At 38.2% G+C, this 24,578-nt stretch overlaps 1 protein-coding gene across 1 annotated transcript in view; it reads left to right on the plus strand.

Annotated features, from left to right (window-relative positions):
- LOC145986879 (uncharacterized) overlaps positions 1–23,016 on the plus strand; it is a 106,505-nt gene extending 83,489 nt beyond the window's left edge. The window contains exons 9-13 of the mRNA XM_083121348.1: positions 3,241–3,319; positions 16,653–16,815; positions 17,622–17,793; positions 19,955–20,014; positions 21,950–23,016. Of these exons, the coding sequence (XP_082977474.1) occupies positions 3,241–3,319; positions 16,653–16,815; positions 17,622–17,793; positions 19,955–20,014; positions 21,950–22,101 (626 nt within the window). The 3' untranslated portion in view covers positions 22,102–23,016. The remainder of the gene's footprint in view (positions 1–3,240; positions 3,320–16,652; positions 16,816–17,621; positions 17,794–19,954; positions 20,015–21,949) is intronic.
- The last annotated feature ends 1,562 nt before the right edge of the window (positions 23,017–24,578 follow it).

Below are 24,578 nucleotides of genomic sequence, written 5' to 3' on the forward strand. Positions count from 1 at the left end.
CCGGAAGTTTGGCAAAATGCCTCTTTTTATCTACTGCGTATATTGATAAATTTTTTCCAGATATAAGTTTTTTATGTTGTTTCAAATGTTTTATAAGCCTTTTCATTTTGCCTATTTTGCCTATTTGGGACCCCACTGCCTATTTTTAATTATAATGCCTTTTTTTGCCTTTTTCAATGAAATTTGACCATTTTTTTAAAAGAAATGTGTATATAAATTATTTTTCTCCCAAAAAACGTTGTTGGCATTTATTTTTCTTCCGTTTATTATGCGAATAACGCATGTTTCAACGTTGCTGAAGGAGAAAAGTGTGAGGCTGAGTTAGGATATTGCCTTTCGGTTAAAATTTCCTTGTGCATGATTGACTGCTGAAGTGGACCGTTTGATTTCAAACACAAAGAAGATATTTCTGAAATCTCCCTCTCCAATCCGAAAATTTCAGGAAGTTGCGCCTGAGCTTAGTTTACCTCCACAACCAGTCTTGACGAGATGCGGAACCTGGATATCATCAGCTATATATTATGCAAACAACCTTGAAAAAATCAGTGAGGTGATCGATGCTCTTCCAGAAAATGAAGCGGCTTCAATTCGTGAAGTGAAAAACTCCTGTGCTATTCAGAACTGAAGAATGAACTGTCGTCTATTTTTGCACATTATGGTGGATTGCCAGAGACAATTACAAAGCTAGAAAAAAGAGGTGAGACTCTTGTAGCATCCATGAGAATCTTGGATGAATCTACGCAGCAGATGATGGAAGTGCCAGGAGAAAAGGGGTCAGCTGTTGCGGAAAAGTGCAAACAGGTAGTGAGTGAAAATGAGGACTTGAAACAATTGAAAACAATTTGTGATATTCTAAAAGGTGAAAATGCTGTTATCAAAATGAGTCCAGCTACATTAGCTTGTTTTATGTATGTTCCAATAACTTCTATAGAAGTAGAAAGATCATTTTCTATTATGACAAACATTCTCTCTCACAGACGACTATCAATGAATGTTGAGAACTTAAAAATACACCTTGTAGTTATGTGCAATCAAGACGGAGTAAACTGAAATGGTCTTCCCAATGTAGATTTTAACATTTTGCCAGAAATTATAGATAAATGTAAGCGACTTCCAAATGTGCCTTTTTATCGGTTTATTTTGCCTTTTTTTCATTTTCAGTGCCTATTTTCCACATCATAAATGCCTTTTTGCCTGCCTATTTTAATGAAAATAAATGCCTGAACTTCCGGCCTCTAGTAATATATATAATTAAGTTAGAGGGTAGAAGGTATTTTACATTTTGTTCGTTTATTTTAACTTTCTTTTAAATTTTGTTTTTTATTGTCTCTCACCTGTGGCACAGAAAAACTATTAATTTTTTCATTAACTGTTACATTTTCCCCTCAACTTCACTAGAATATTAAATGGTCAATTACCTTCTCTCTTTGTCTTATATAATTTATTTTTCATAATTTGACAATTCACATAAATTAAAATACATTTTTTATTAAGTAAAGAGGCAGTGTTTCGTCTGTCCGACCCGTGACACAAAATTGTTCACTTATAGCTACAAATCTGGGAAATATTTTAAGGTTAGTTATGTTTAATCAAGAGTGTTAAGTTTCATATTTCATCGTACAGAAACTGTAAGGAAAACGTTGCTTAACTCTCGGTAGAATAGTTACTTTAATATAGAGAATGTAGTCCGCGTGTCCCACCCGTGACAATGGAATTTCTCAATTCTATCTTCGTTGTGATATCACCTGATACATGAAATTTGTTAAACCTGTGATGTGACCTTTTGCAAATAAAATATCCGTGACTCAAATAACTTCTCTGTTCACTTGTACAGGGCGGGACAAATAAAAGAGGCCCCGGCGAGGGTGCATAGTTGGAGAACACTGGGGACACTCACCTGGTTACAGGATATGCTGAAAGTGGCTGCCTTTCACTTCTTGCCACTTTTGGGCCCTGGTCAGCAGGTTGTTGAAGACCGAACGCAATTGTGGTCACTTTTCATTGTCCCACCCTGTAGCAAGCTCAGTAACCACAAGCATCACAGCATAGAGAAGCCTGTGTGACAAAGTTGAGAACGCAATGTAAATTGTTCTACACAGTTCCTTTACATAGTTTAAGAACAAATATATTGCGAATCACTGATTTTAAAGTTTCCACAGACTTCAATACTCAACTAATTAGCAAAATAGACATATTGGAAAAATAACAGGGTGTTCTTCCAAGGTAAATAAAAAGAAGAACGAGAAATTGTTTTTGTTTGCACGACAGAGCAGTTTCATTGTGTGGGGAACAAACGCTTTTCGCGCTAATAACAGTCCATCTTCACTATTGTTGACAAAATATCAATGGAAGCGTCGAACACAATGGACATGATCAATAGCAGATTTCTGTAAGATAAGTTCGTGATGTCCCTCGTACGTTGAGATCCCTAGTTGGGGATGGGCTCATCTTCGAGGGAAAACAAATTGATCACGGATAACAGTACATAGGTGCTCAAGAGAGATATAATTTGCTTCCAAGTTATTTAGGGACAGAGGGGGGAGTGGAATGTTGTTGGGAAACGTCACAGTTGCAGAGAACGACTGACTTAATTGTCTACGAAATGGTTATGCACATACATCTATTTGCATGAAGAAAGGAAGTTAGTAAGGGTGTAAGTGAGTGAGTGAGTGACATATTTACCATACCATCATGCAGGAGTGCCCATCTCCTCCAAAGCCAATGGCGCATCGCCCCGAAATCATATCATTCGCGCCCTCAAACCATATCGTAATCCCCACAAAGTATTTAATTACAACAGCGTGTCTACCGAAAGTAACTTTTTTCTTAGCTTACTGAACACTATAATTGATCTGCCTCTCCTCACGAAACAGAGGCCCCCAATACTCAAGACCGCCCTAAAATCATTCATTATAATCCCCCCAAAATAGTTTAGGTGAATTCGTAATAATTGATGTAAATTTGAATGAGATACCATGTTAAACTGTCCTTCCTTGAACTTAAGTTGCACTATGAAAGTTCATTATCGAACTTTCAAAACTTTCGAACAAGTATCACCAACAGTGATAGGGAAACTAAAATCACCAATCCATAAAGTCATTGTTCCCTTGATTCTCTAAATTCTTTGTGCGGTTTCGTCAAGCAATCATGGGTTGACAAGGTCAGTTATTCCGTAGTATTTGGAATATTGTTACGTTTCATCGCATCGACTAAAGATTTTGTTGTCTTGGATCGTTTCAGATGGATTCGACATCGTGGTGAACGACTGCTACGCTCACAATGGAGGAAATAAGAGGATACAGTTGATCGATCAATACGGGTGAGTACTCTTAGTTTCAATTTAATACTTCCTGTTCGCTCAGTACTAATCCAATATACATGATTATTGATGATAGTGGCTGCTGCTATTTCAAGATCATGCTTTTTGCAACATGGTGCTAAAAGTTAAAGGTTGTCTACCTCCTTGGTCTATCTGATGGAATATATAGGTAAATTGTTCATAGTAACGTTGTTGTCTTTAAATTAAGGCTATTAAGATGAATTCTGTAGCCACCCCTGCAGAAGAGGTCATTGATTCTTCTTGTTGCAACACTGGTTGTATGGTAGCTTGTTATCAGGCGATTATTTACGGCATGAGTTTTGGCAGTCTTGATGGTTAGGAAATGCTCACGTCATTTGAAGGAACAAACCTCTTCCGCAAACTGATTGAAGAAGTTCATTGAGCACGTTAAGTGATCTTCAACCTTAATTGTTTCGAAAAGTGAAAGCAAATAGCACATTAACTTTCCACGAACCGCCCAACGTAATTTGCCAGTAATTTTCATTCATTTGATGCTTTGGAATAAACTTGAAAAAAATTGCTGAAGTCAGGGGGTGAATGATCTCTTACCTTTTGTTTCCGCTTGTAGAACGATCGAGACCTAGACCTAAGCATGTTAGTTGTGGACCTTCCTGTAAGGGAGTAGCTGCATCACGCAACTCTACGTTTCTGCCGCCGTTGTCGCTACCTTCGATCCACTGATTTCCTCGCGATTAATGTTTGATAGCCTGAAAGATTGAATGCTTCTGCCCTTGCATGCAACTGCAATTCTGTGACTTCATGATGTAAATCTTAATAATTACCAAGATAGGTTGCCACGGCGATGGATTTTATCTCCGTAACTGGAGCCAAACTGGGAACACTTCCGTTAAACAGTGACAACATACATCTAAATGGTTGAATTAAGGTGCTTCAAATTATAGCTTAAAACTGCAAGAATGTGGATGAAAGAATAGATAGAATGTCAAACAAAAAATTATGTGGCGAGTCTTTTGTATCTAAAACCAATTTCGCACCACTACTTTCATTTTAGTTTTGGTGCGTAGGTAATCGAATGTGGGTGCACCAGTTCCTTTAATGTGAACACCATAGGCAAATGAAAGGGTAATTTGGGATATTTGTTTGTCCACTCTGAACAGTTATAGACAAATCGTGGCTTGTCTGTATCTTTCTTAGGAACAGCGAACAGTTATAATATGCCATGCATATTATATGATTTTGAGATTATAGTGTAAATAGTGATGAAACCGCGGTGGTCCTGTCGCTAAGGCGTCTCTGACTGCCGCGCGGGAGACACTGCTTCGATTTCCGGCGTAGGTGATCTGATCTCAGAGGGGTTTCTTTCAGACCATGACCAGTGACAGATTTAGATGGGTGCTATTGATGCTGCAGCATTAGGCCCATTCCTGAAATAGGCCCAGATGAAAACAGACGAGAATTTCCGAAAGCTGAACAGTTTTCTTTTGCTATATTAACGCCCAATTTGCGCTGCAGCATCAGGCCCAATTTCGTCTTAATCCGGCCCTGACCATGACCCTGCAGAATGCGGCTCGGGGGTCAACACAGTCTCTAATAAAATTGGACCAGGGGGTAAAGACGGCCGGAAAGTGGTGCTCATCACATCACCTCCACAATGGCCGAAATCGGGAATGTGTGCAGCCCCTACCTACATACGGCCTATATGAGCCTCCATAGCTTGTTGCAACGTGCAGGGAATGATGCTTTAACTTTTTACTGTAGAAAAATATTAACGTTCCTTTAGTATGTCAGACCTCTCCGAATTTATCTTATTTTCTGGATACCTAATTGTAGAAAATTGTAGAAATTATTATTCCGATTTTATGATTGTAGAAAATATTACACAGTAGAAGAGGAAGGAGGCGAAACGAATGTGTACCAGACTTTTATTCAGACCCTCTGAGCAAATGTTATACAAGACATCACGTCACGAACTCTTTCACTTCCTGGATTGGTTAATTTATTTTAATTTGCTTTTCTGCCACTTGTGGCTAATTGCGAAGATGAGAATGAGTAATGATAGATGAAATCGATGAAGGACACTCCCATGGAATTCGAACCCGGGACCCCTGGCGTCCTGAATATCATAAAAATTCACTAAAGTATCTAATTCGAATAGTTGTTAAGATACTATGCTATCCTTATATTATGCTAGAACACAAAGTGCATAGCTTTGTAAATCTATTTTTATTATTAGATTAGATTAATATTCTCATGATAACATATCCGGGAACATTTTAATCCTTTGTTTTCTTCTAAAGATAAAACAGAATTGTTGCTATTAGGATCAAAGAAAAATAGAAAAATAATAAAATGATACCAAGAACACTAGTTCTATTTTTTCCTCCAAATATATTGTGAATCCATTTTTATCGCTCGCTTCTGTAACATCCGCTCTTGAAAATTTTGGAATTCGGTAGTCATGCATTTGATGATTTGCTCTTACTGGAAACTTTGTTCAACGTAGTACTACTTTTAAAATACATTCTAGTGCTTCTGATCAGCATCATGTGTACCTCTATTCTGTAAATCTACATGTACTGTTTGTTTTCTGTTTTCAAGGCGCATTAAGCGCTGAATCCATGCATGATTCGATCAACCGAACATCCGTCGAGTTCGCATAGATGAGCTGGACTCGCCAAAATGAAATGACTTTCCCAACTTCCTTTCGTGCAATACTTTATTTTTATAAAAAATCTGAAACCGTTATGTATAAACAATGCTTGCTTCAATCGCAAATCCGTATTGGTTCATTACACACTCAAGAGTGCGACAACAACTAATTGTCCTGCCAATCTGTACAGCTCCATATAAAAAGTCCAGTCGTTGCAACAGAAGACGGAACCGGTGAATTGTATCATTCCACTTTCCTTTGTAAAATTATGGGCGTCGGTTGCAACACCGCGAAAGCCGCTCGCTGCATTCGGGCAATTAAGAAGGCGTTCGAAGCGGAAATCGTCTCATGCTTGAAGTGCCTTTTGTAACACGTTGGATAACACGACACGTCCAACTGAGTATTACGTATGAGGAGGCTCCTAAGCGATCTTGTCTCTTTTGTTCTAATTTAACGGCTCATATAAACGACGTTTGTTAAACGCCTTTAAGCCCTCTCCAATCTCAAATGACTGTTCCGTTTTTGATTAAGGTGTAGCTTACGTCACGCATACAGGGTGTTCATAAAATCGCGCAAGTGATGGGAAATAAAATAAACTTACTTATGGAAATTTCACTATGTTTTTCACGGAGACTTGCACAAGCAAATGTGTTGGTGAGCTTTAGATTAGTTGATTAGTTTGAATTATTTTACTTCGCATTTCTGCAATTTTTGGCTAATCGAGAATGAATGGTGATAAGGTGAGGTGGGTGAAGGAGTAATCACAAAAATATATGGACGAAACAACACTATCCGCATAGAGGATTGTACTTCCTGTGAATCCAGACGCCAGAGCAACGATAGTTTGTAAAGTGTAGTCAGTCCAGGCCAGGGTGTACTACGTAGAAGTGAAGTTTATATTTAGGTGTCCTCAGGAAGGGTCACCTCAATATGTTAGTGAACGTCATTTGCAACCAATCTCTGTGGCTGAATGGTTAGCGTAACTCTCTACGAAGCTAGGGATCCTTGATTGGACCATATATAAGGAATCTTTTATTGCATCATCTAATTCATCGCCATGGCTGTCCGATCTAGCCGCAATGAAACAAACATAGCGCAGAATAAATCAATTAGCTACTGCTGAAATCGTACACCTAACAATCTGATTCTCCAGTTAAAACTCTGATTCAATTGTTCCGTTTCTAACATTAAGATTTTCAATCGAACGCTTTCATTTCACGATCACGAATTCTCTTGTTCTCTTGGTAGTTATCTGCTGAACGCAATCGCAAATGTAAATCGAAGACTTGTGGACGCTTCGCATTTCGCACCACGCAGACTGCAGAGAAGGTAACTGTATGAAAAGGACTATAAATAACACTTTGACGCAACACGACAGGCGACAGTTTATGAACCGTGAAGGGCGGAAGGAAATCGCAAAGTTGAGCTGGCATTTCGGCGGTGGTTTTTCAAAATTTAATGGTAGTTCTTCCTCTTTTTTTGTGAGCATGTTTCTTTGTTTCATCTGAAGTTAAGAGGGATGGTGGAACCACCGTTAGTATCATCGCAGTGTGACACAGGGGGCAAATTTGCGTGACAAACGTTGCATAAGGATCAGTAGACATGAAAAACCCTCCTTCTCGAGACATGCCGTTCCGGGTTTACTGTCCTTTTCTTTTGTTTGCTGCAGCAGCGACACGTCGTGAGAAAAAGTGGAATTACGTGCAGCAGCAGGTGTGAAGAAAACTGTCCATAATATTGCATGTAAGCAGGTGCAAAATTACCTGTTACTTCATAGGCATAGGCATGGAACCTGAGGAGCAAAGTAGTAAAGAGTAATTTTTATGATTTCTCAAATGTAACAGTTATTTAGCAAAATAGTCCTGGGCGATATTTTTCTGGGATGGAAAACTTTCAGATTCTGCTTCCCCAAAGTTAAGCCTTGCGTTCTATTCTTCTGACCCCCCAAGTTAGGGCTCCAAGCAGGGGTGCCCACAGAAGGGGATTCATGACGGGCTTGCGTCATGGGATTTTTATTTGGGGGGGGGGACAAAATTTTATAGTTTTGCTACCATATCTTCACACAAAAATCGGGGGATCGCTTAGTTTGATTGACTTGTTATTTATTTGTAGTTATGGTTATTAGATGTCCAGCATCTACTTCATGATTTAACATCCACAAGAACACTATTTCCTGTAGCAAACATGAAAGTGAGCCGTGCTTTTTCTTTCTTTAGTCTTTTAATTTCAACTGCAATGAAAGGTTTCGAAAGTAATAGGCCTTTCGATTGTTGGCATCTCGACCAGTGGTAAACAATATCTGGGGTTTTATTTGTGGTTGTTCAGAGTCGGCTCGGAACTTTCGACATGTGGACTTCGGTTTCAGTGTTGGATGATTTCAGGCACGATTTGTTTCGCTTGTATGGGTTCTGTGCTACGACTGACTGGATAATCGTAAAATATTATAATTTCGAAAATTTAATTTTATAAAAATTAAATTATAGACATTCAAACAAAAATAAATTACTGTGCGTTTATCAAAACTATATTTGTGTGTGGGGAGGAGGAGGTTGTGATGAACAATTATTTGGGGGGAATGCGTCCACGGGCTTGGGGGGATGGGCACTCCTGGCCCCAAGTTACGCCCATATGTTGCTTTATATGTTTAATTTGCTGTGGTAAAATAGTATATAATCAACAATAGTCTTTAGAAAAGTTAGCAGACTTACAGCTACCATTGTTCAAAAGGTTATGTTTATATCTTTTACAGATATTTTGTTATGGATTAACTGCAACTCGTAGAACGTGTTGTTGCAAGGCCGCCCTTGGGATTTTTCTCGGGGGAAGGGGGGGGGAGCACAGTACATAAAGTTGAGGAAACATGTAATGCAGGATGTTCTTGCATTACTGGTGACAAATTAAAATCAAAATTAATTTCCATTAAATTATAATAAACTTGATATGTTTAAATATTGGAATTGAGAGTTAAGAAAATTCTGTGTGTAAAAAAATGTTTGTGGGAGGGGACTTCTGATCGCACGTCGGCGATTTCCGGGGAGGGTAATCTTGGTAGGAATGGTTCCGCCAATGCCCCCACATAAGCAGCTCTGGATCCTACTTCTCAATTATGGGTGCCTTAAGGGTAGCCGATATCGAGAATGCGCGAGGCCCTGCCTCCATACCCTTTATGCGCATTAATGGTTTGGCGCAATGCACAAAAATAACTTGATGTGAGCAAAATTATAAACCTCTACGAGTTTGACAGTTCGGCATTGCAATTTAAAACAATTTCCAATGGAGTGTGGGGGACCAGCAGGCTGTGTGTCCCGTAAGGTGGTTTGCGAGCTTCGCATGATGACGCTGCAAAATATCATGCTTCACTGCCTAATATTTCATGGACGACTGACCTTGCGTTATCAAGTTTCCAGCAGCTAAGATGCTTGGCTTTCAGCTTCATTAATTGGCTTCTTGGATTCCGCAAAAGAAGCCGAATTGTTTTGTCTTCTACAAAGATGCCCAGGTTTGTGACGATCCAGGACAGTGTTTCAGTTCAACCAAGCCTTGCGGAGAGAATAAATCCGTTTTCCGCCTTTTAAGGCCTTTGCGCATGGCGATCGTAATACTAATTCTCTGGAACTCCATTGCGGTAACAACACAAGCATTCCATTTGTCTCAACCCTATGTAAGATCAGACCAATCTTCACCACACTTGCCAATTTCCTCCATGTCCATTCCAAAATTTTCCATCCACATTTCTAAAGGTCTTACTTTCAGTTTTACACAAACCAAATAATCCTGTAAACCCTTCGTTTATATGGAGATAGTAAACGGAGTATTATTAGGAGAAAAAGACTGTATGGAACCCGACCCCATACACAAACACACAGTGGCTTATGTGTGGTTTCTCTCATGATGACGGAGGACGATGAAAAGAGATTCATATTGTCAAGAGTTTACGATCCAAGGATCTCTCCCGCAACGTAATCATTACCCTGTAACCATGATTTGACGTGTTATTTGAGAAGACAACATAGGGAAATAATTCGTATTGCTTAAGCCATTTATATGTTATGCATAGATGGTTGGAATTCCCACGTCTCGTTGTACTAACACCTGCTTCATAGAAATATTAAATTGAATCTCCGCAGAGGCTATAAAATTGAATCCATTGCACAAAGAGCTAACTACTACACTATTATACTAAATAGTTATTTTTCTCACTACTCGATGAACACAATGAGAGTGAATGTGTGTGTCATTGTAAATGGCGATACTGTTAAAGTCCGATTATTATTATTATATTTGCTGTGAATTAGCCATTCAGAGTATGAATTCTAGGATTGTGATATCTGGCAGGAATTTTCCCATTGATGTCCCTGAGCTCGCTCAGCCTCTCATCTTGGGGAGACCCTTGGAGGATAAAAGGCAGTCAGTCAGAACCGGTGAAAACAACATGCATTGTGATATGAGTGCGTACCTGAAATGTGTGGAGCCCACCACCGCAGCCTCTCATTCGCAAAGTACAGGGGATATAATTTTTATTATATTTACTGTGGGGATATTTCATGCATCTTCATATCCTTTCCATGGTGGTCACATTTGTATGACAAATTATGTGACAATCTGTTTTGCGATGCTAGTGGCATGTAACAACAGTTGATTCAAACTCTTTGCTTCCCAGTCACAAATTGTTTCACAGTTATAGCTTTACCTGGTTTATCCATGGTTCTTTCGGTGGCCGCGGTGGCTCAGTTGGATGGGAGTTCCGTGGAAGCCTTTAGAGAGAGAGGACGCGGAAACTAGTTGCTCCGTGAAGGTCAGTGAAAAGTTGCCTTCAGGAAACAACGAGCGGGAGTGCCGTGTGTGTGTTGCTTGTGGCGTTTGGTACAGTTGGCTGGCGAGTAAGTAGAATTGGAAAAGTACTTTAGAATAGTAAAAAGATGAATATTATTAGACAAAATACCATCCAGATACGTTTTCCGTTCGGGGCACCGAGGCCGTCGGCGAGAGAAATTCATGACTTTATACATGGACAATTTCAACTACACGTAGATGAAATCTTGGGAATACAAACACCTACGCATTTTCGATGTGTTTTCGTAAAATGTATCAGAGAAGCAATAATGACGCGAATATTAGAGAAATGTGGTCCGGAAACAAACTTTTGTTACGATAATGGTGAAACTGTAAAAGTGCATTTGAGTGATGCGGGGAGGGAAAGAAAAGCGGTAAGAGTGTTTAACTTACCACTAGAATTAGATGATGACTGTGTGAAAGAAAAAATGACGGAATTTGGGAAGGTGGAATGTATAGACAAAGAAACGTGGTCAGAAAACTTTAAATATCAAGTTTACAACGGGGTGAGAATAGTGAAAATGGAACTAAAAAAAACCGATTCCGTCGTTCATTACAGTAAAATCTCATCAGTGCCATGTGATATACGACGGACAGCCGAGAACGTGCAGGGCGTGTGGAAAAGAAGGACATGATAGCTGGCAATGTGATAGTCGACAGATAACTACGCTTCGTGTGAATAAAAACCGAGAGAGAAATTATAGTGATATAATAATGGAAAAGGGGAGTTCCTCGAACGTGAAAAATCAGTTCCAACCAGATAATAATCAAAACAAGTCGGAAGGTCTACAAAAGGTGATAAAAGAACAAAAGCAATAAAAGGGGATAAAGAATGTGCCAAGTGACGCCCGCCCGGTGGAAATGTTCCCACCGGTAAATACGGAGACCACAAAGGAAGAACACAACCAGAAAATCTTACCGATGGACACAAAACAACCGGGAACTTCTCACCTAGACAAACAAGAGGAAAAAGGAAGTGAAGAAATGCAGGACGACCAGATGCAGGAGGAAGGGAACTCACTTGATCTTCCTCCCATCCGAGCTGCAAAGGACAACATCCCAAAAGAGGAGGACAAGGAACCATCGAAAGACTGTGAGCTGGAAAGTGAATTGAATACAGAAGAAGAAAGTGACGAAAGTGTCACTTCAGTGTCAAAGTGGAAAAAATCTCAGCAGATGGGTGCAAAAAAACGGACGAAGAATACTTCGAAAGGTAGCGAGAACACAGTAGCGAAGAGGAGATCAGTGAGAGAGGTAGGAGGTATGAATAGAGTAATGAACAGAAGAAGTAAACCCTAAAAAGGGAAATTAAATTTGATATTTCATTTGTTATTTGTATATTTTTTTTTCAAAGTTATGAGGGACGATCGGAAAGTACTATTATCTGTGTGCTATATTATTCATTTATTAATGGTATATACCACTAGAATATGTACTATTAATATTAATGGAATCTTTTCGCCTGTAAAATGTAAAATGTTAGAAGAATTTGTACGGGTACACTCCATAGACATATTGTTTTTGCAGGAAGTTTGTATGTGTGACTTCCCATCAATATATGGTTACGAAGCCATAGTTAATACTGGTATCAATGGCCGTGGGACAGCAACACTTGTTAGAAACGGCCTAACTATTAATAATGTAAAAAAGTTAGTAGATGGGAGAGGCATTAGCTTTCAAAGTACCAACTATACTTTTGTGAATATTTATGCCCCATCAGGCAATCAAAATAGACAGTCACGTGAACAATTTTAAAATCAGGACATTTTATATTTGCTACCGTTAAATGAATCTAAAATAATACTTGGGGGTGATTTTAAACAGGTATTAAATCCCAGCGATTGTTTAGGAGCTTATCAAAAGAGTCCAGTCCTTGCAACATTAATTGAAGAATTGCATTTGAAAGATGTTTGGTTACAGAAGAGACAGGATATAATATTTACATATTTTAATAATAAATCTGGATCGAGAATCGATAGGTTATATACAAATACAGATCAAATAAAAAATATAACATCCATAGACGCATTGCCAGCGCTCTTTACTGATCATATGGCAGTAAAAATGGCAATTAACCTGGAAGAAACAAAACTAGTCAGGGGTCCTTCATATTGGAAGCTAAATATACAGTTATTAGAGCTTCCACATATCAATGAAATATTTGCACAAAAATGGGCCGAATGGTGTAAACAACAAAAGCATTTCAGTAATCATAATGACTGGTGGGTTCGATATGTAAAACCAAAATTAAAAACTTTTTTCTGCTGGTATGGAAAAGAAAATGCAAAAGACAGAAACGGATTGATCAACTTTTATTACCAGTGTTTACACGAGGCGTGTCAAGGGAGAGATGTCACCAAAAATTACCAAGCCATACAGCAGTATAAAGCCAAAATCTTAACACTCCAGAGGCAACAAATGGAAGGCATAACAATAAGAACAAATTACAAGAATTTAATTCAAGATGAAAGAACTTCGATGTATCACTATGTACAGATGCAAAAACAACAAAAAACACTCATGATAAAGAATCTTGTGGATTCAGGTGGAGAATCGCATGCGAGTCAGCCAGGAATCATGCAAACATTTTATGACTATTATGGGGAGCTTTATCAAACCGGGGAGGGGGAATCAGAAGCAAGAGAGATACTACTGAATTCTCTAACTAATGGTTTGCAAGAAGAGGATAGACAACTTTTAGATACTGAAGTAACAATAGAAGAAGTATATGAAGCGTTACAAACATGCAACCTTAAAGGAGCACCAGGAAAAGATGGTATTGGTTACAAGTTTTATTTGCAGTTTTTTGAGATTATAAAATATGAACTAATCAAAATCATACAAGATGCCTTTAAAAATGGAAAAGTTTTACAAAATGAAGGCATCATCATATTGATACCGAAAAAACCACACGCAAAACAAGTAGACGACTACAGACCAATAACATTACTAAATTGTGACTATAAAATAATGGCAAAGATCTTAGCAAATAGGTTAAAGTTAATTTTACCACGGATACTCAGCGAGAAACAAACATGCATTGGCAAAAAGCATAACATATTCAGTGCAGTTGGAGGGATTCGCGATCTGATATCCTATTATTTAGTGCAGAAACTTGACGCATGTGTGCTTGCTTTTGATTTCAAAAAAGCGTTTGATTTAGTGTCGCATGACTACCTGTTTGAGGTGCTAAAGGCATATAGATTCAGTGACAAATTTATTAATATTTTGAAAGGTTTCTATCAACAAGCAACATCTCGGATAATGGTCAATGGATTCCTGTCATCCCCAATAAATATAACAAGATCAATTCGGCAAGGATGTCCACTAAGAATGCTCTTGTTTGCTTTAACCCTGGATCCTTTGCTGCAATATACCAGGAAAACTACTCCTACTCCAGACGCGATACACGCATTTAAGGAAAACCAAGTGTTTGCTTTTGCAGATGATCTATCCGCTTGTATCACCACAAATGAGCAAATGCAAAAAATGATGGCAGCGATACATATATACTGCCGTGCTAGTGGGGCCAAAATAAATATGAAAAAATCAAAGGCGTTACCCTTTGGCACATGGGATCAAAAATATCCAGATATAGGGATCCCATATGTACAAGAAATTAAAATATTAGGAATAATTTTTCACAGGGACGAGGAACAAATGCTAGAATCCAATTGGCAAAAGATAGCGAGAGACATTCGCATACAATGTTATAAAATGCGAAGCAGACAGTTGAACATGATACAACGAGTGTGGTTTTTGCAAACATATATGTTTAGTAAATTAAACTATACGGCCCAAGTGATCCCAATCAATCAAAAATACCTCAGAATAATGAATTCAGCAATTGGTTGGTTTATGTGGTATGGACATTTTTTTTCGAATACCTCTATCCAATCTATGGCAAATGAAACTAAAAGGAGGATTGGAGCTCACAAATATTGAGATCAAATGCAAATCCCTATTCCTGGCAAGATCCTATACGCTATATGGCATTGAAGATTCCATTACATCATTATGGATACAATTATGGACGGAGGAATTTCCACCTCAAAATCCGCCAGATCTACGCAGATTGCAAAAAGGACCGATATATCTACGAAGTTTGATGCAAGAATTCAGTTATGTGGTGCTTCCGCCAAAAGGTGAAGATGTAAAACTCTCTCAGTACTTATATACACTGTTTCACAAACAGTTGCAGATACCGACTCACCGCATTGAAAAACATTTTCCCAATAACAGATGGCAAAATATTTGGAAAAATTTAAATAAGAAATTTCTGGATACATCAGTGTATAGTGTTTGGTACAATGTAATACATGATATTATACCAACTAATGAACGCTTACATAATATCAAGAGATAAACAACTAATAAATGCCACATATGTGGAGAGATAGACACCACTGAACATAGAATAGTAACATGTAATGGAGTACAGGGAATTTGGAAATGCCTAACGACATATCTGGGACAAATATGTCGAACAGCACCCCAATACTTTCAACCGTCGATGTGTACAAGACCAGATTTCAAATATTTTCCAGAAAAGAAAAACAATGCAGTAATTTGGTTAATAGCTAATACAATATATTATGTATTTTGTAAAAAGTATGAGAGCAATAGCATTTTGTACACACAGTATTTAAAAAGAACTAGATGGAAATTGTTAGAATATCCAAAAATGTATGAGTATTTTGGAAACTACCTCAGTGTTGTTTAGAAAACAATAATTATGTACTTGTGGTGTGAAAGTGTAAACATGTATTTAATATATGAAGATAGGTATATTTATATTACAGGTACAAATGCATGTTTACGCCAAAAATCTTGTATCAGATAGCGAAAATTGGACTCTTACTATAATACTATGTTAAAAATTCTATACAATACTTAAACAGAATTTATGTAAGGAAACAGAACTATTTTGTATATATGCCGATAAAATAAAATTTTGTTAAAAAAAAAAAAAAGTTGGTAACGCGTCTGACTACCATGCTCAAGGTCCCGGGTTCGATCCCCGGCCGGTTCATATTCGGGAACTTTTCTAACGGTGGAAGCGGCCCCGGCGCCCACCCAGCGTCGAATAACATGGGTACCTGGGGGAAACCCTGGGGGGTAAAGGCGGTCAGGGGCGTGATGCTGATCACATCACCCCCACTCACGACCGGATCTAGAAAGTGTGGGGCGTTACCCCCACACCCCCTATACGCCTTCATGGCGTGGTGCTATGCACAGGGGAACACTTTACCTTTTATCTTTCATGGTTTACACTATGAACCCGGAAGAGAGTTCACACTGTAACTAAACTCCGTGGAGCAACTATCCTATGCTTGCTAAGCGGCTTTTGAGTGGCTAAAGCATGCTCAATGCACTGAGTTTTCTGGTTTTCGAGACCAGAGTCAGTTTCTATTACTTTCAAGTAGCTCTCAGATTGTCCTCACGATGCTGGTCCAAAACTGAAATTTTGAAGTTCCCATTGGGAATGGGCATAAAATCATTTGGGTATGCAGGAGCTGTTTTGTGCAGAAAATGGAGTTAAATAAGCAGCCAAGCACTTGCGGAGACCTTCTTGTAATTGATCCAAGTAATATTTGCCAAAGCAGTGAGAGAGAAGGTAAATGTGTGTGTGTTCGCAAGTTAACTGTGTTAAGTGTTAGTTTCCAGATTGAACTCAAAATACGTGAATAAAGAATAAGTGCGGTTGACGGTAAGTCTTCACTGAATTTCAGTCAGTTATATATTTCTAGAATAAATAAAAAAAAATATGTTCCTTTGCTTAAATTACATTATTATTATGTGCGAGTATGTTTAAACCCATACATCTCATGATTATTTATATTTTGTTGTTCTATTTTCATTCTTTAGATGCCCAGTTGATGATAAACTTATCAGCAGATTCCGAGGCTCATGGAGTGACAGTGGTGTCTTTGAAACCCAAGTGTATGCTTACATGAAGACTTTCAGGTTTACCGGAAGCCCTGCTTTGTACATCGAGTGCGATGTCAGAATGTGTCACGGAAGGTGTCCAGTAAGTTAAATTTCATTACTAATTCCTTAGGTATATTTTACTTGGTTATAAATTCAACATACTACTACTACTACTACTACTACTACTACTAAAAAACAACAACAACTCAGATATTCAAATACAGCACTAAATCACTAAAAATCATGCCAAAAACTCATATTCACATTCAGGACCATATTCCAACTTTACAAAATATCGGGATATGGTATAGGAGACAAAAAGTAAATTTTGTAAGAAGAGTAATTATGACTCATATTTTTAGTCCACTAATGCTCTTTCAAATCTCTTCATGCCCACTTATCTATCTTTTTGAAGGAAATCTGAAGCAATTGGGAGTACATAACTTATACTACCCTTTGGGAATGCCACTAACGCCAAAAATTATGACATTTAGTTTACCTACTTTTACCCAATGTTCAGACTTTCATATATTCTTTAGTACATGTGCTTCCTTAAATGTAATAACTTAATTTTTCAAAACTGAATAAACTAAATGTAACTTTCAGCCAAGTGATATTCCCTTGCTTCTGTCATCATGCACTAAAGACAAATAAATTAATGCATGTTCCTGGATTAATAAAAATTTCTTACTTTAGCTGATCACATGACACACATTTTGTGCAGAGCTTCACCTCCATATTTCTTTTTGTTCCAAGGATGAAATAAGTGTGTACAAGAATATTGTGTTAAAATTCTTTTCATTAATATGTATTTGAGGAACACTGATTGGAATTTCATTCTGGTGCTATTCTATATGCCTTAGTCACATATTGTTGCATTTGAATCTTTGATTTGCTTGTGCACAGAGTCAGCCGTGCCATTGGAGAAATGCCAAGTCTGTGAGCAGGCGATCGGTTGACGACAAATCCCTGACGGCCTCACCCACCACGCCCACACTCTCTGAGAATGTCAACCTGTTCCAGTCGTTGCGGGTGCTGCAGGAAGGAGAAACAACCGAAGACTCCCAGATCACAAACAGTAAGTGCATGGAAATTATTATTCACTAAAAAATAAGCATCTTGAAGCAAGTCACATAAGAGTGCTGCTCAGTTCTGGTTTTCTTCATGTGATTTAATAAAGTTGTATAATTGTATGATGAGTTGTTGTGACACGTGGATCTTCGGAAAGGGACATATCTTCAGAATCATTGCCTACACGTTCCTAATTCAACCTCACCTCTAATCACAGGGCAGCTTCCATCCTAGGCCCCCTACATTCTACACCAATAATGACATACCTAGGTATTTAAGAATGCTATCAAGATTCAGCACCCCCTTAGACCTTAAACCATATGATTATTGTCTGTCAGCACATGCACTTTTTGAATTACAAAATCTTATATCATACAGCACTGTTGTGGCTGTTCTAAGAGGAAAACCACCATGGAAATGTAATCTGGCAGTGCGCAAACCGGAGAGACATGCTAATTAGTATTGTAAAGATAACATAGCTCACTCCTCCAGAAATCGTAAATACGCCACTGTTCTGTACTTCAGTATGTGTCCGCTTACAAGGGAAGCTAACACATCATATTGGCAGTTAGACGTATTCTTCAAGAAGGCAAAAGTAGAAAAGCATACTATATCTCACCAAGCCATAGATAGAAACAACTGATTGATGAATCAGATTTCAAAATGGGAACAATAACATGTTCTCTTATGGTGCTTCCAATGTTCTGATATTCCTCTCCAGACAGTTACATTATTTTAGAATTGGTGCAAGGTTCACATTCTTAAGTTTCAAAATCACTCTCACCCTCCCATGCCTCTGGAAGGTGACCACAATGCATCTGCTCAATATTTATTGTTGAAAGAGGGGTGAGCTAAAGGCATTGTTTTGAATTTAGTCACTGATATAACCTGACAATTAAAGTCCCAATATGCACAGATCGCTGCGGAGCACTTCCTATTACATCATCCTCCCCACCACTCTTCCACATACTGGTCTGGCCTTGAGAGTACCAGTGGTGCCAACCCAGCAAAATTAAGCTAAAACAAACATGACAAACGATTTTCACTGTGTAGCAAGACTGTGCCGGCTCAAATTATATCAGTGGTTCATTTTATTTAATCCGGCCTTGAAAAATGTGTGTGGTGCACGGATCAAAAACTGTAGTATTACGCACGTACGTAAATGTTTATAACGAAGAGAAACTACAGGGCGAATGACTTAATTTCTTGAATGCGGCATCAAGCAGGGCCCTGTTTTTTTTGTTCTTTTTTAAGCTGAGTGGGGGTTCTTTTGTTTATCCTACAACAATCACTACAAGAAGGCAATCTGATAGCACGCTTGCCTGTATTCTTTTTTAAAGCATTGAAATGTTCTTGCTCTTTACTCTTGCCTGCATATTTTTGAAATGCAAAAATCAAATCATGCCGGGTCCAACGAAATCCACAATCTGCTCTCGAAAGCCCCTTAGAGGACAGGCCAGAGAATTTGTTTACAATGTTGCAACATATTTGCGAAATCAGAAGGAGTTACATAAACTTAAGTATAATGTTGTAGAGTTCACAAGCGCCGCCATGGGAGTATGTAAATGGATGGTTTCTCAAGTTTTAAAAGGAAGAGAGTTGTTGGTGAAAGGTGAGCTGAATTTCTGTACTCAGACAGGTAGAAAACAGGCCAGGAAAAAGCTAATACAAATTTCGTTGAAAATCCTACAGCTACTTGCAGTGTCTTGTTTTTAAACTTGTCAAGTTATACAAGCAGATGCTTTTTCCACTGGAAGCTGGGTATCCTACAGGATATAGAAAATGTCAGCTGAAACAGTGTACGAATATCTTGCAAATTGCACAATTTTAGTAAATTCTGTGTCAATGTTGTTTGGTATGGTTTGTTTGATTGACTTACTTTATTTCACATCGCTTTTATGCCACTTTTAACTAGTCACAGGGTTCCATAACAGGTTGAAGCACATGGCCCAGTGATTCTGATCCTACTTTGAACCGTGGATGCAGTTCCAATTAACCTATCTTAGCATCAGTGACACACTTGAGGGAAATACAGTTGCAATAGATTAATATTATCATTATTTATTTATTCAAGTGACTGTGTCATATCTGTATAGTTTCGTAGTGGTATGGAAGACCTTTGTTTTTGATGCTTACATGTACATACCGATGCTTGCTCTGTTTTGCAGGTTCCCTGACTGATCCGACCAGTGTCTGCCTGAAGACTGGGGCTTTTACTGCAATTCTTGGTATGTAATGAGTGTTTATATCATTTCTGGTGCATTTATGACATAATAATTGGATATAATATAATATGCATGATTGAATAAGATAGTTGCTGTGGTTCTGTAGGTAAGGCATGTGACTGCCATGAGAGAGACCAGATTCAGTTCTCTTGGTGGGTGTTCTCGAGCAGGAATTTTCAGTTTCTCTGCACAATTGGCTCTGGGTCTCGCCCAGCCTCTCATCAATAACGGGGACATCTGGTAAAGGATGCCATAAAGTGGTGCTATTGACACACCCTCCACCATGGTTGAAATCGTGAATATATGTAGCTCTGTCTCCACCCCCACCCACATTTTTTCGCACCTTCATAAAAAGGCACTATGCACATCAGGTAGTTTTTCTTTAACTTTTACGAATTTAAAGTGGAAAACCCAATATTCCAAAAGCAGGTTCACCCAGAGTTCTATGTGGTTTGAGAAAATAAGGACCCTGATGGCATAGTGGTAACATCATTGCCTTGTAATCAAGGGTTCTCAGGTTTGATACCCAGTGGAGGCACATAGTTGTTCGGATCCCACTTAAAACTGTCCCAATTAGCCTATCTCTGCATAAAGTGGACTTAAAACAGCAAATTAAGCAAGCTTGAACAGAAATCAAGCTTCGAAACACTTGACTACAAGCTGAGGGGCACTAAAGGTACAAATTTAAAAATTCAAATTTGCTTTGTTACAAAGTAAATTAGGAAGCTGTGGTTGTGCCTAGTGGAGGTATGTGCCACAAAATGTATTATTTCGCAAATATTGTGACCCATCGTGTGGCCAGTGTCTGCAGTTATCAAACTAATTTAACATATTAGTCACATCATAGACAAGTGACGCAAACCAAACTGTTTTGCATGCCTTCTGACATTCATCTTGTTATTATTATTATTTTAGAATACTCAGCTGAAGAGAAGTAAAGTGGGAGGAAAAAATATACTAACACATCCTGGGCATGCCACTAAACCCTTGTATGGTAAATAATACAACATTAATAGTTAAATAAACATTTTCCTTTCAGAACCAAAGGAGAAATGACTGGAAATATTTATCCATCTTTCTTCGACTATTGTACTAATTTCATTATAAATGGTTTTTCATGTTTGGGGAATAAAAGACTTGCCTGATAATAATTAGAGTTTTTTTTTCTGCAAAACTAACTTGTAGAGGTTCTATTTTGGTGGCCTCTGCCACCATCCACTTGGCAGATCGTTGCTTCACTGCTGGGCTGGCTTTGGATTCCTGTCGTTTTCCTATGTGCACTCACACTGGGCATCACTTTGCGTTACATTGGCAGATCAATCAGAACCTTGAATGAGCATATACAACAGCACTTACCTGATGCAAAAAATCTCGAACAACTACCAGACTAGAAAGGCACCTAAAGTTCAACGAACCCAGTATCAAAAAAGTTTGTCAGGCATACATCGCACACACTGATTGACACTAAAATCAAAGAGACTCATACAATATGCACTTTCCACATGATCTGATCATTGACAGCGATCAGGCACATCACATTTGGCTCCTGCTACTGCAACCAACAACATGAACTCAGCGCATGCAGCAGGCAAACTGGCTACGCTAGTGATCCTAGCAGCACATAGGGAAACAACAGGAACTGGAAACCAGCCCAGCAGTGAAGCAACGATCTCCCAGATGGTGGCAGAGGCCACTGGAATTTAATCTCTACAAGTAAGTTTTGCAGATAAAATTAGTAACTCTCTTACGTCAAATTATAACTGGTTTTGTGTGTATGTGCAATTGAAAGGAAGGCAACTGAAGTTATGTGCATTTTATTATGCAAAATTCTCCATTATACATATCAAACGGAGCACAAAAGTACTTCTCAGAGACTAATAATGACTGACAGATTTCTTGAAATTTATTTATATTTATTATTGTTTGTTGTTATTGCAGGATTTGGATCTGTCATTATGGCAGTCCTTGCAATAGCTGTGGCAGTACTGTGTTGTCGGATGCAGCGTCTTAACCGGAGTGAGAGCACAAAGGACATCATGACACATTACGACAACAACTCCTTCATGACCCACAAGGACAGAATCAACTGACACCAACAATAATGGCAGGCTTCAAGCAATTGTTATCACCTTTTTTTGCCAGTGCGATGCAGGAATAATTATTTCAGTCGTCAAAATAGAAGGCTTTCTGAGAATGTACTTCAATGGGGTAGCTTTCATTTGTTGGTGAAAAGTAGTGAATAGTCTCTCTATATATACATACTATGCTTTTGTTTAAAAAGTGGGGTTCTAGAAGTATAAATTGAGGTAATGACCAGGACAGCAATTTGTCCTGATATACTTGTTCGGAAGTGAACACGACACGTGTGGACTCTGCATTGTGATACTTTATTTTTGTGGTGCTGATGGTTGTCATTGTGAGATAGAGACTCCAGCTTGTATTTACATTTTATAAGGGATTATTGTGGGGCTCTTTTTTCCTCTATGGTGGTGTTGCTGTTATTTTGAAGTACAATTTTATTCAAAGCCTTACTTTACAGAACTGGAATAATTCCTGTGATTCAAGTTTGAGAAGGTGTTACTGCTTACAAAAAAGCAGAATAACAGTTACATTAGACTTGATATTAATGGCTGCCTACGTGTGTTACGATATTTCCGCATATGTTAAGGTGACATATGTCGAAGTATACATATTCAGCATAAGGAATGCAGATGTGCAATAGCTTTCAGAATGTACAAATGAAGGACACTTTTAAAATACATTGTCAGTGGTCATGTAAGATAGACGTGAGAGTTTATGACAAGTAATTTACTGCAGAAACTGCAAAATATATATGTTAATCGTGTTTTACATGTAAGTGTGTATCTGTGCATGAATGTTAAGTGTGTGTGTGTGTCATATTAATATGTTGCATAAGTTAGAATTTCATACGAATATATGTCTGTGAATGTGAATGACAAAAGGTCATAATATTGTAGATTGATCCATTAAAAAATAAAATGGCATTTATATTAAGTTACTAGATGTGTTGGTGTTTAATAGCATTTGTTTAATATTGGGGTGCAATGTACAGGAAATTTCTTAGAACTCTCTTTACAGATATTAGAGGATCAATTAGAGTATCAATGCTTCTAGTCCCAAAAATTTAGGAAGGTAATTTGTTCATTGAAGTTAAGATAGTTGTGCATGTGAATGCTCATAAATCGTGTTTGGTTTGTACTGAATTATTTCCCTAATGGTGTGGATGGGACCAGAACCAAAAAGTTTGACTAGATCATGAGCCAAGCCTTGTAATCATTGGAGCAATGATGATGCACAAATGATAATGTCTATTGCCATAAACCCAGAAGCCTCTCCCAGACAGCCTACGAGCTACAGTTTCACTCCTGTCTCAAACAACCCAAGTGTCACTCGGATTCACGACTCCAAACCAAAGTTCACAGGAAACCCAGACTCCGAACTTGAATTGCACCTCTGCTTCACACAGAGTTGAATACAGTGGAACCCTGATTTTTACATTTTCCTGCATTGTACAAAAAAGCTTTTAATGGTCCCAACGGAGCAAAATGTTATGACATTTTCCCCAATTTTACATTTCCCGCATATTAAGATTTTTCAGCTTGTTCCCCTGAAAAACGTAAAATTGAGGTTCCACTGTAATGGACAAGAAATTACTGTATGTGCAGTAATTATACTATTATAATTAATTTAAGGTACTTCAAATATAAAGTACATAGGTCTAATTTCAACAAATAACTTACCTAATCTAACAAGGAAAGACTACATTTTAATCTTCTTTGTCACACACCACAAGGAAACAAGAAAGAAATTGTGAAACTCAGAACAGAGAAAATTTCCAGAAATGAAGGTAATCAAAAACTAAGTATCAGACCTATTTTTAAAGGGGAAAAAAGTGCATCTTATATGCCGGGAAATATGGTAACTTTTACTTCAAATTTGTTCTACAGTTCTCTCTGGTTTCCCATTTTTATTATTCACTTGGGAAGTAGCTTCTGGAAACTAAATCAGGGTGATATGATTCTCTGATAAACCACTGGAAATTGGAAACATTTTATCTTGCTTTATTGCAGTGGAATGGCCAGGATTCTTCCTTGGAAGCAGGGGTAGGCTTGTATTTCTTTTGCTTGATAATTTATATATATATTATAAAAAAAAAAAAAAAAAAAAAACCTAGGCTTCACATATATGTACACACATTCAAGGGAAAAAACTTGGGGGGGGGGGAATTGTGTAAAAGACATTGAGGGAGGGGAAGCTTCAGCCCAAAAGCTATGCTCTTAGCAGCACCAGCCCAAGATTCAATGGCAAGTCACTCATTCACTTGCTGATACTACTAGTAATTAATATATTCAAGCAAACTTGCCATTTCAGTTTTGGGGTTGAAATGGAACTCCACATGATCTATTGTTTGTGTTCATACAGCATCACAAGGTCAACTGGAATCTACTAGAAAGACAGAATGTGATTAGAATCGTGTCATCTAATGAACGGACTTGGCCCTCAAAAGGTTGTTGCCGCAGGGACACACAGTTTACTTAATGTTAGT

This window comes from Lepisma saccharinum, chromosome 1, assembly GCF_977018435.1.
Source record: "Lepisma saccharinum chromosome 1, izLepSacc3.1, whole genome shotgun sequence".
Taxonomy (NCBI): Eukaryota; Metazoa; Arthropoda; class Insecta; order Zygentoma; family Lepismatidae; genus Lepisma; species Lepisma saccharinum.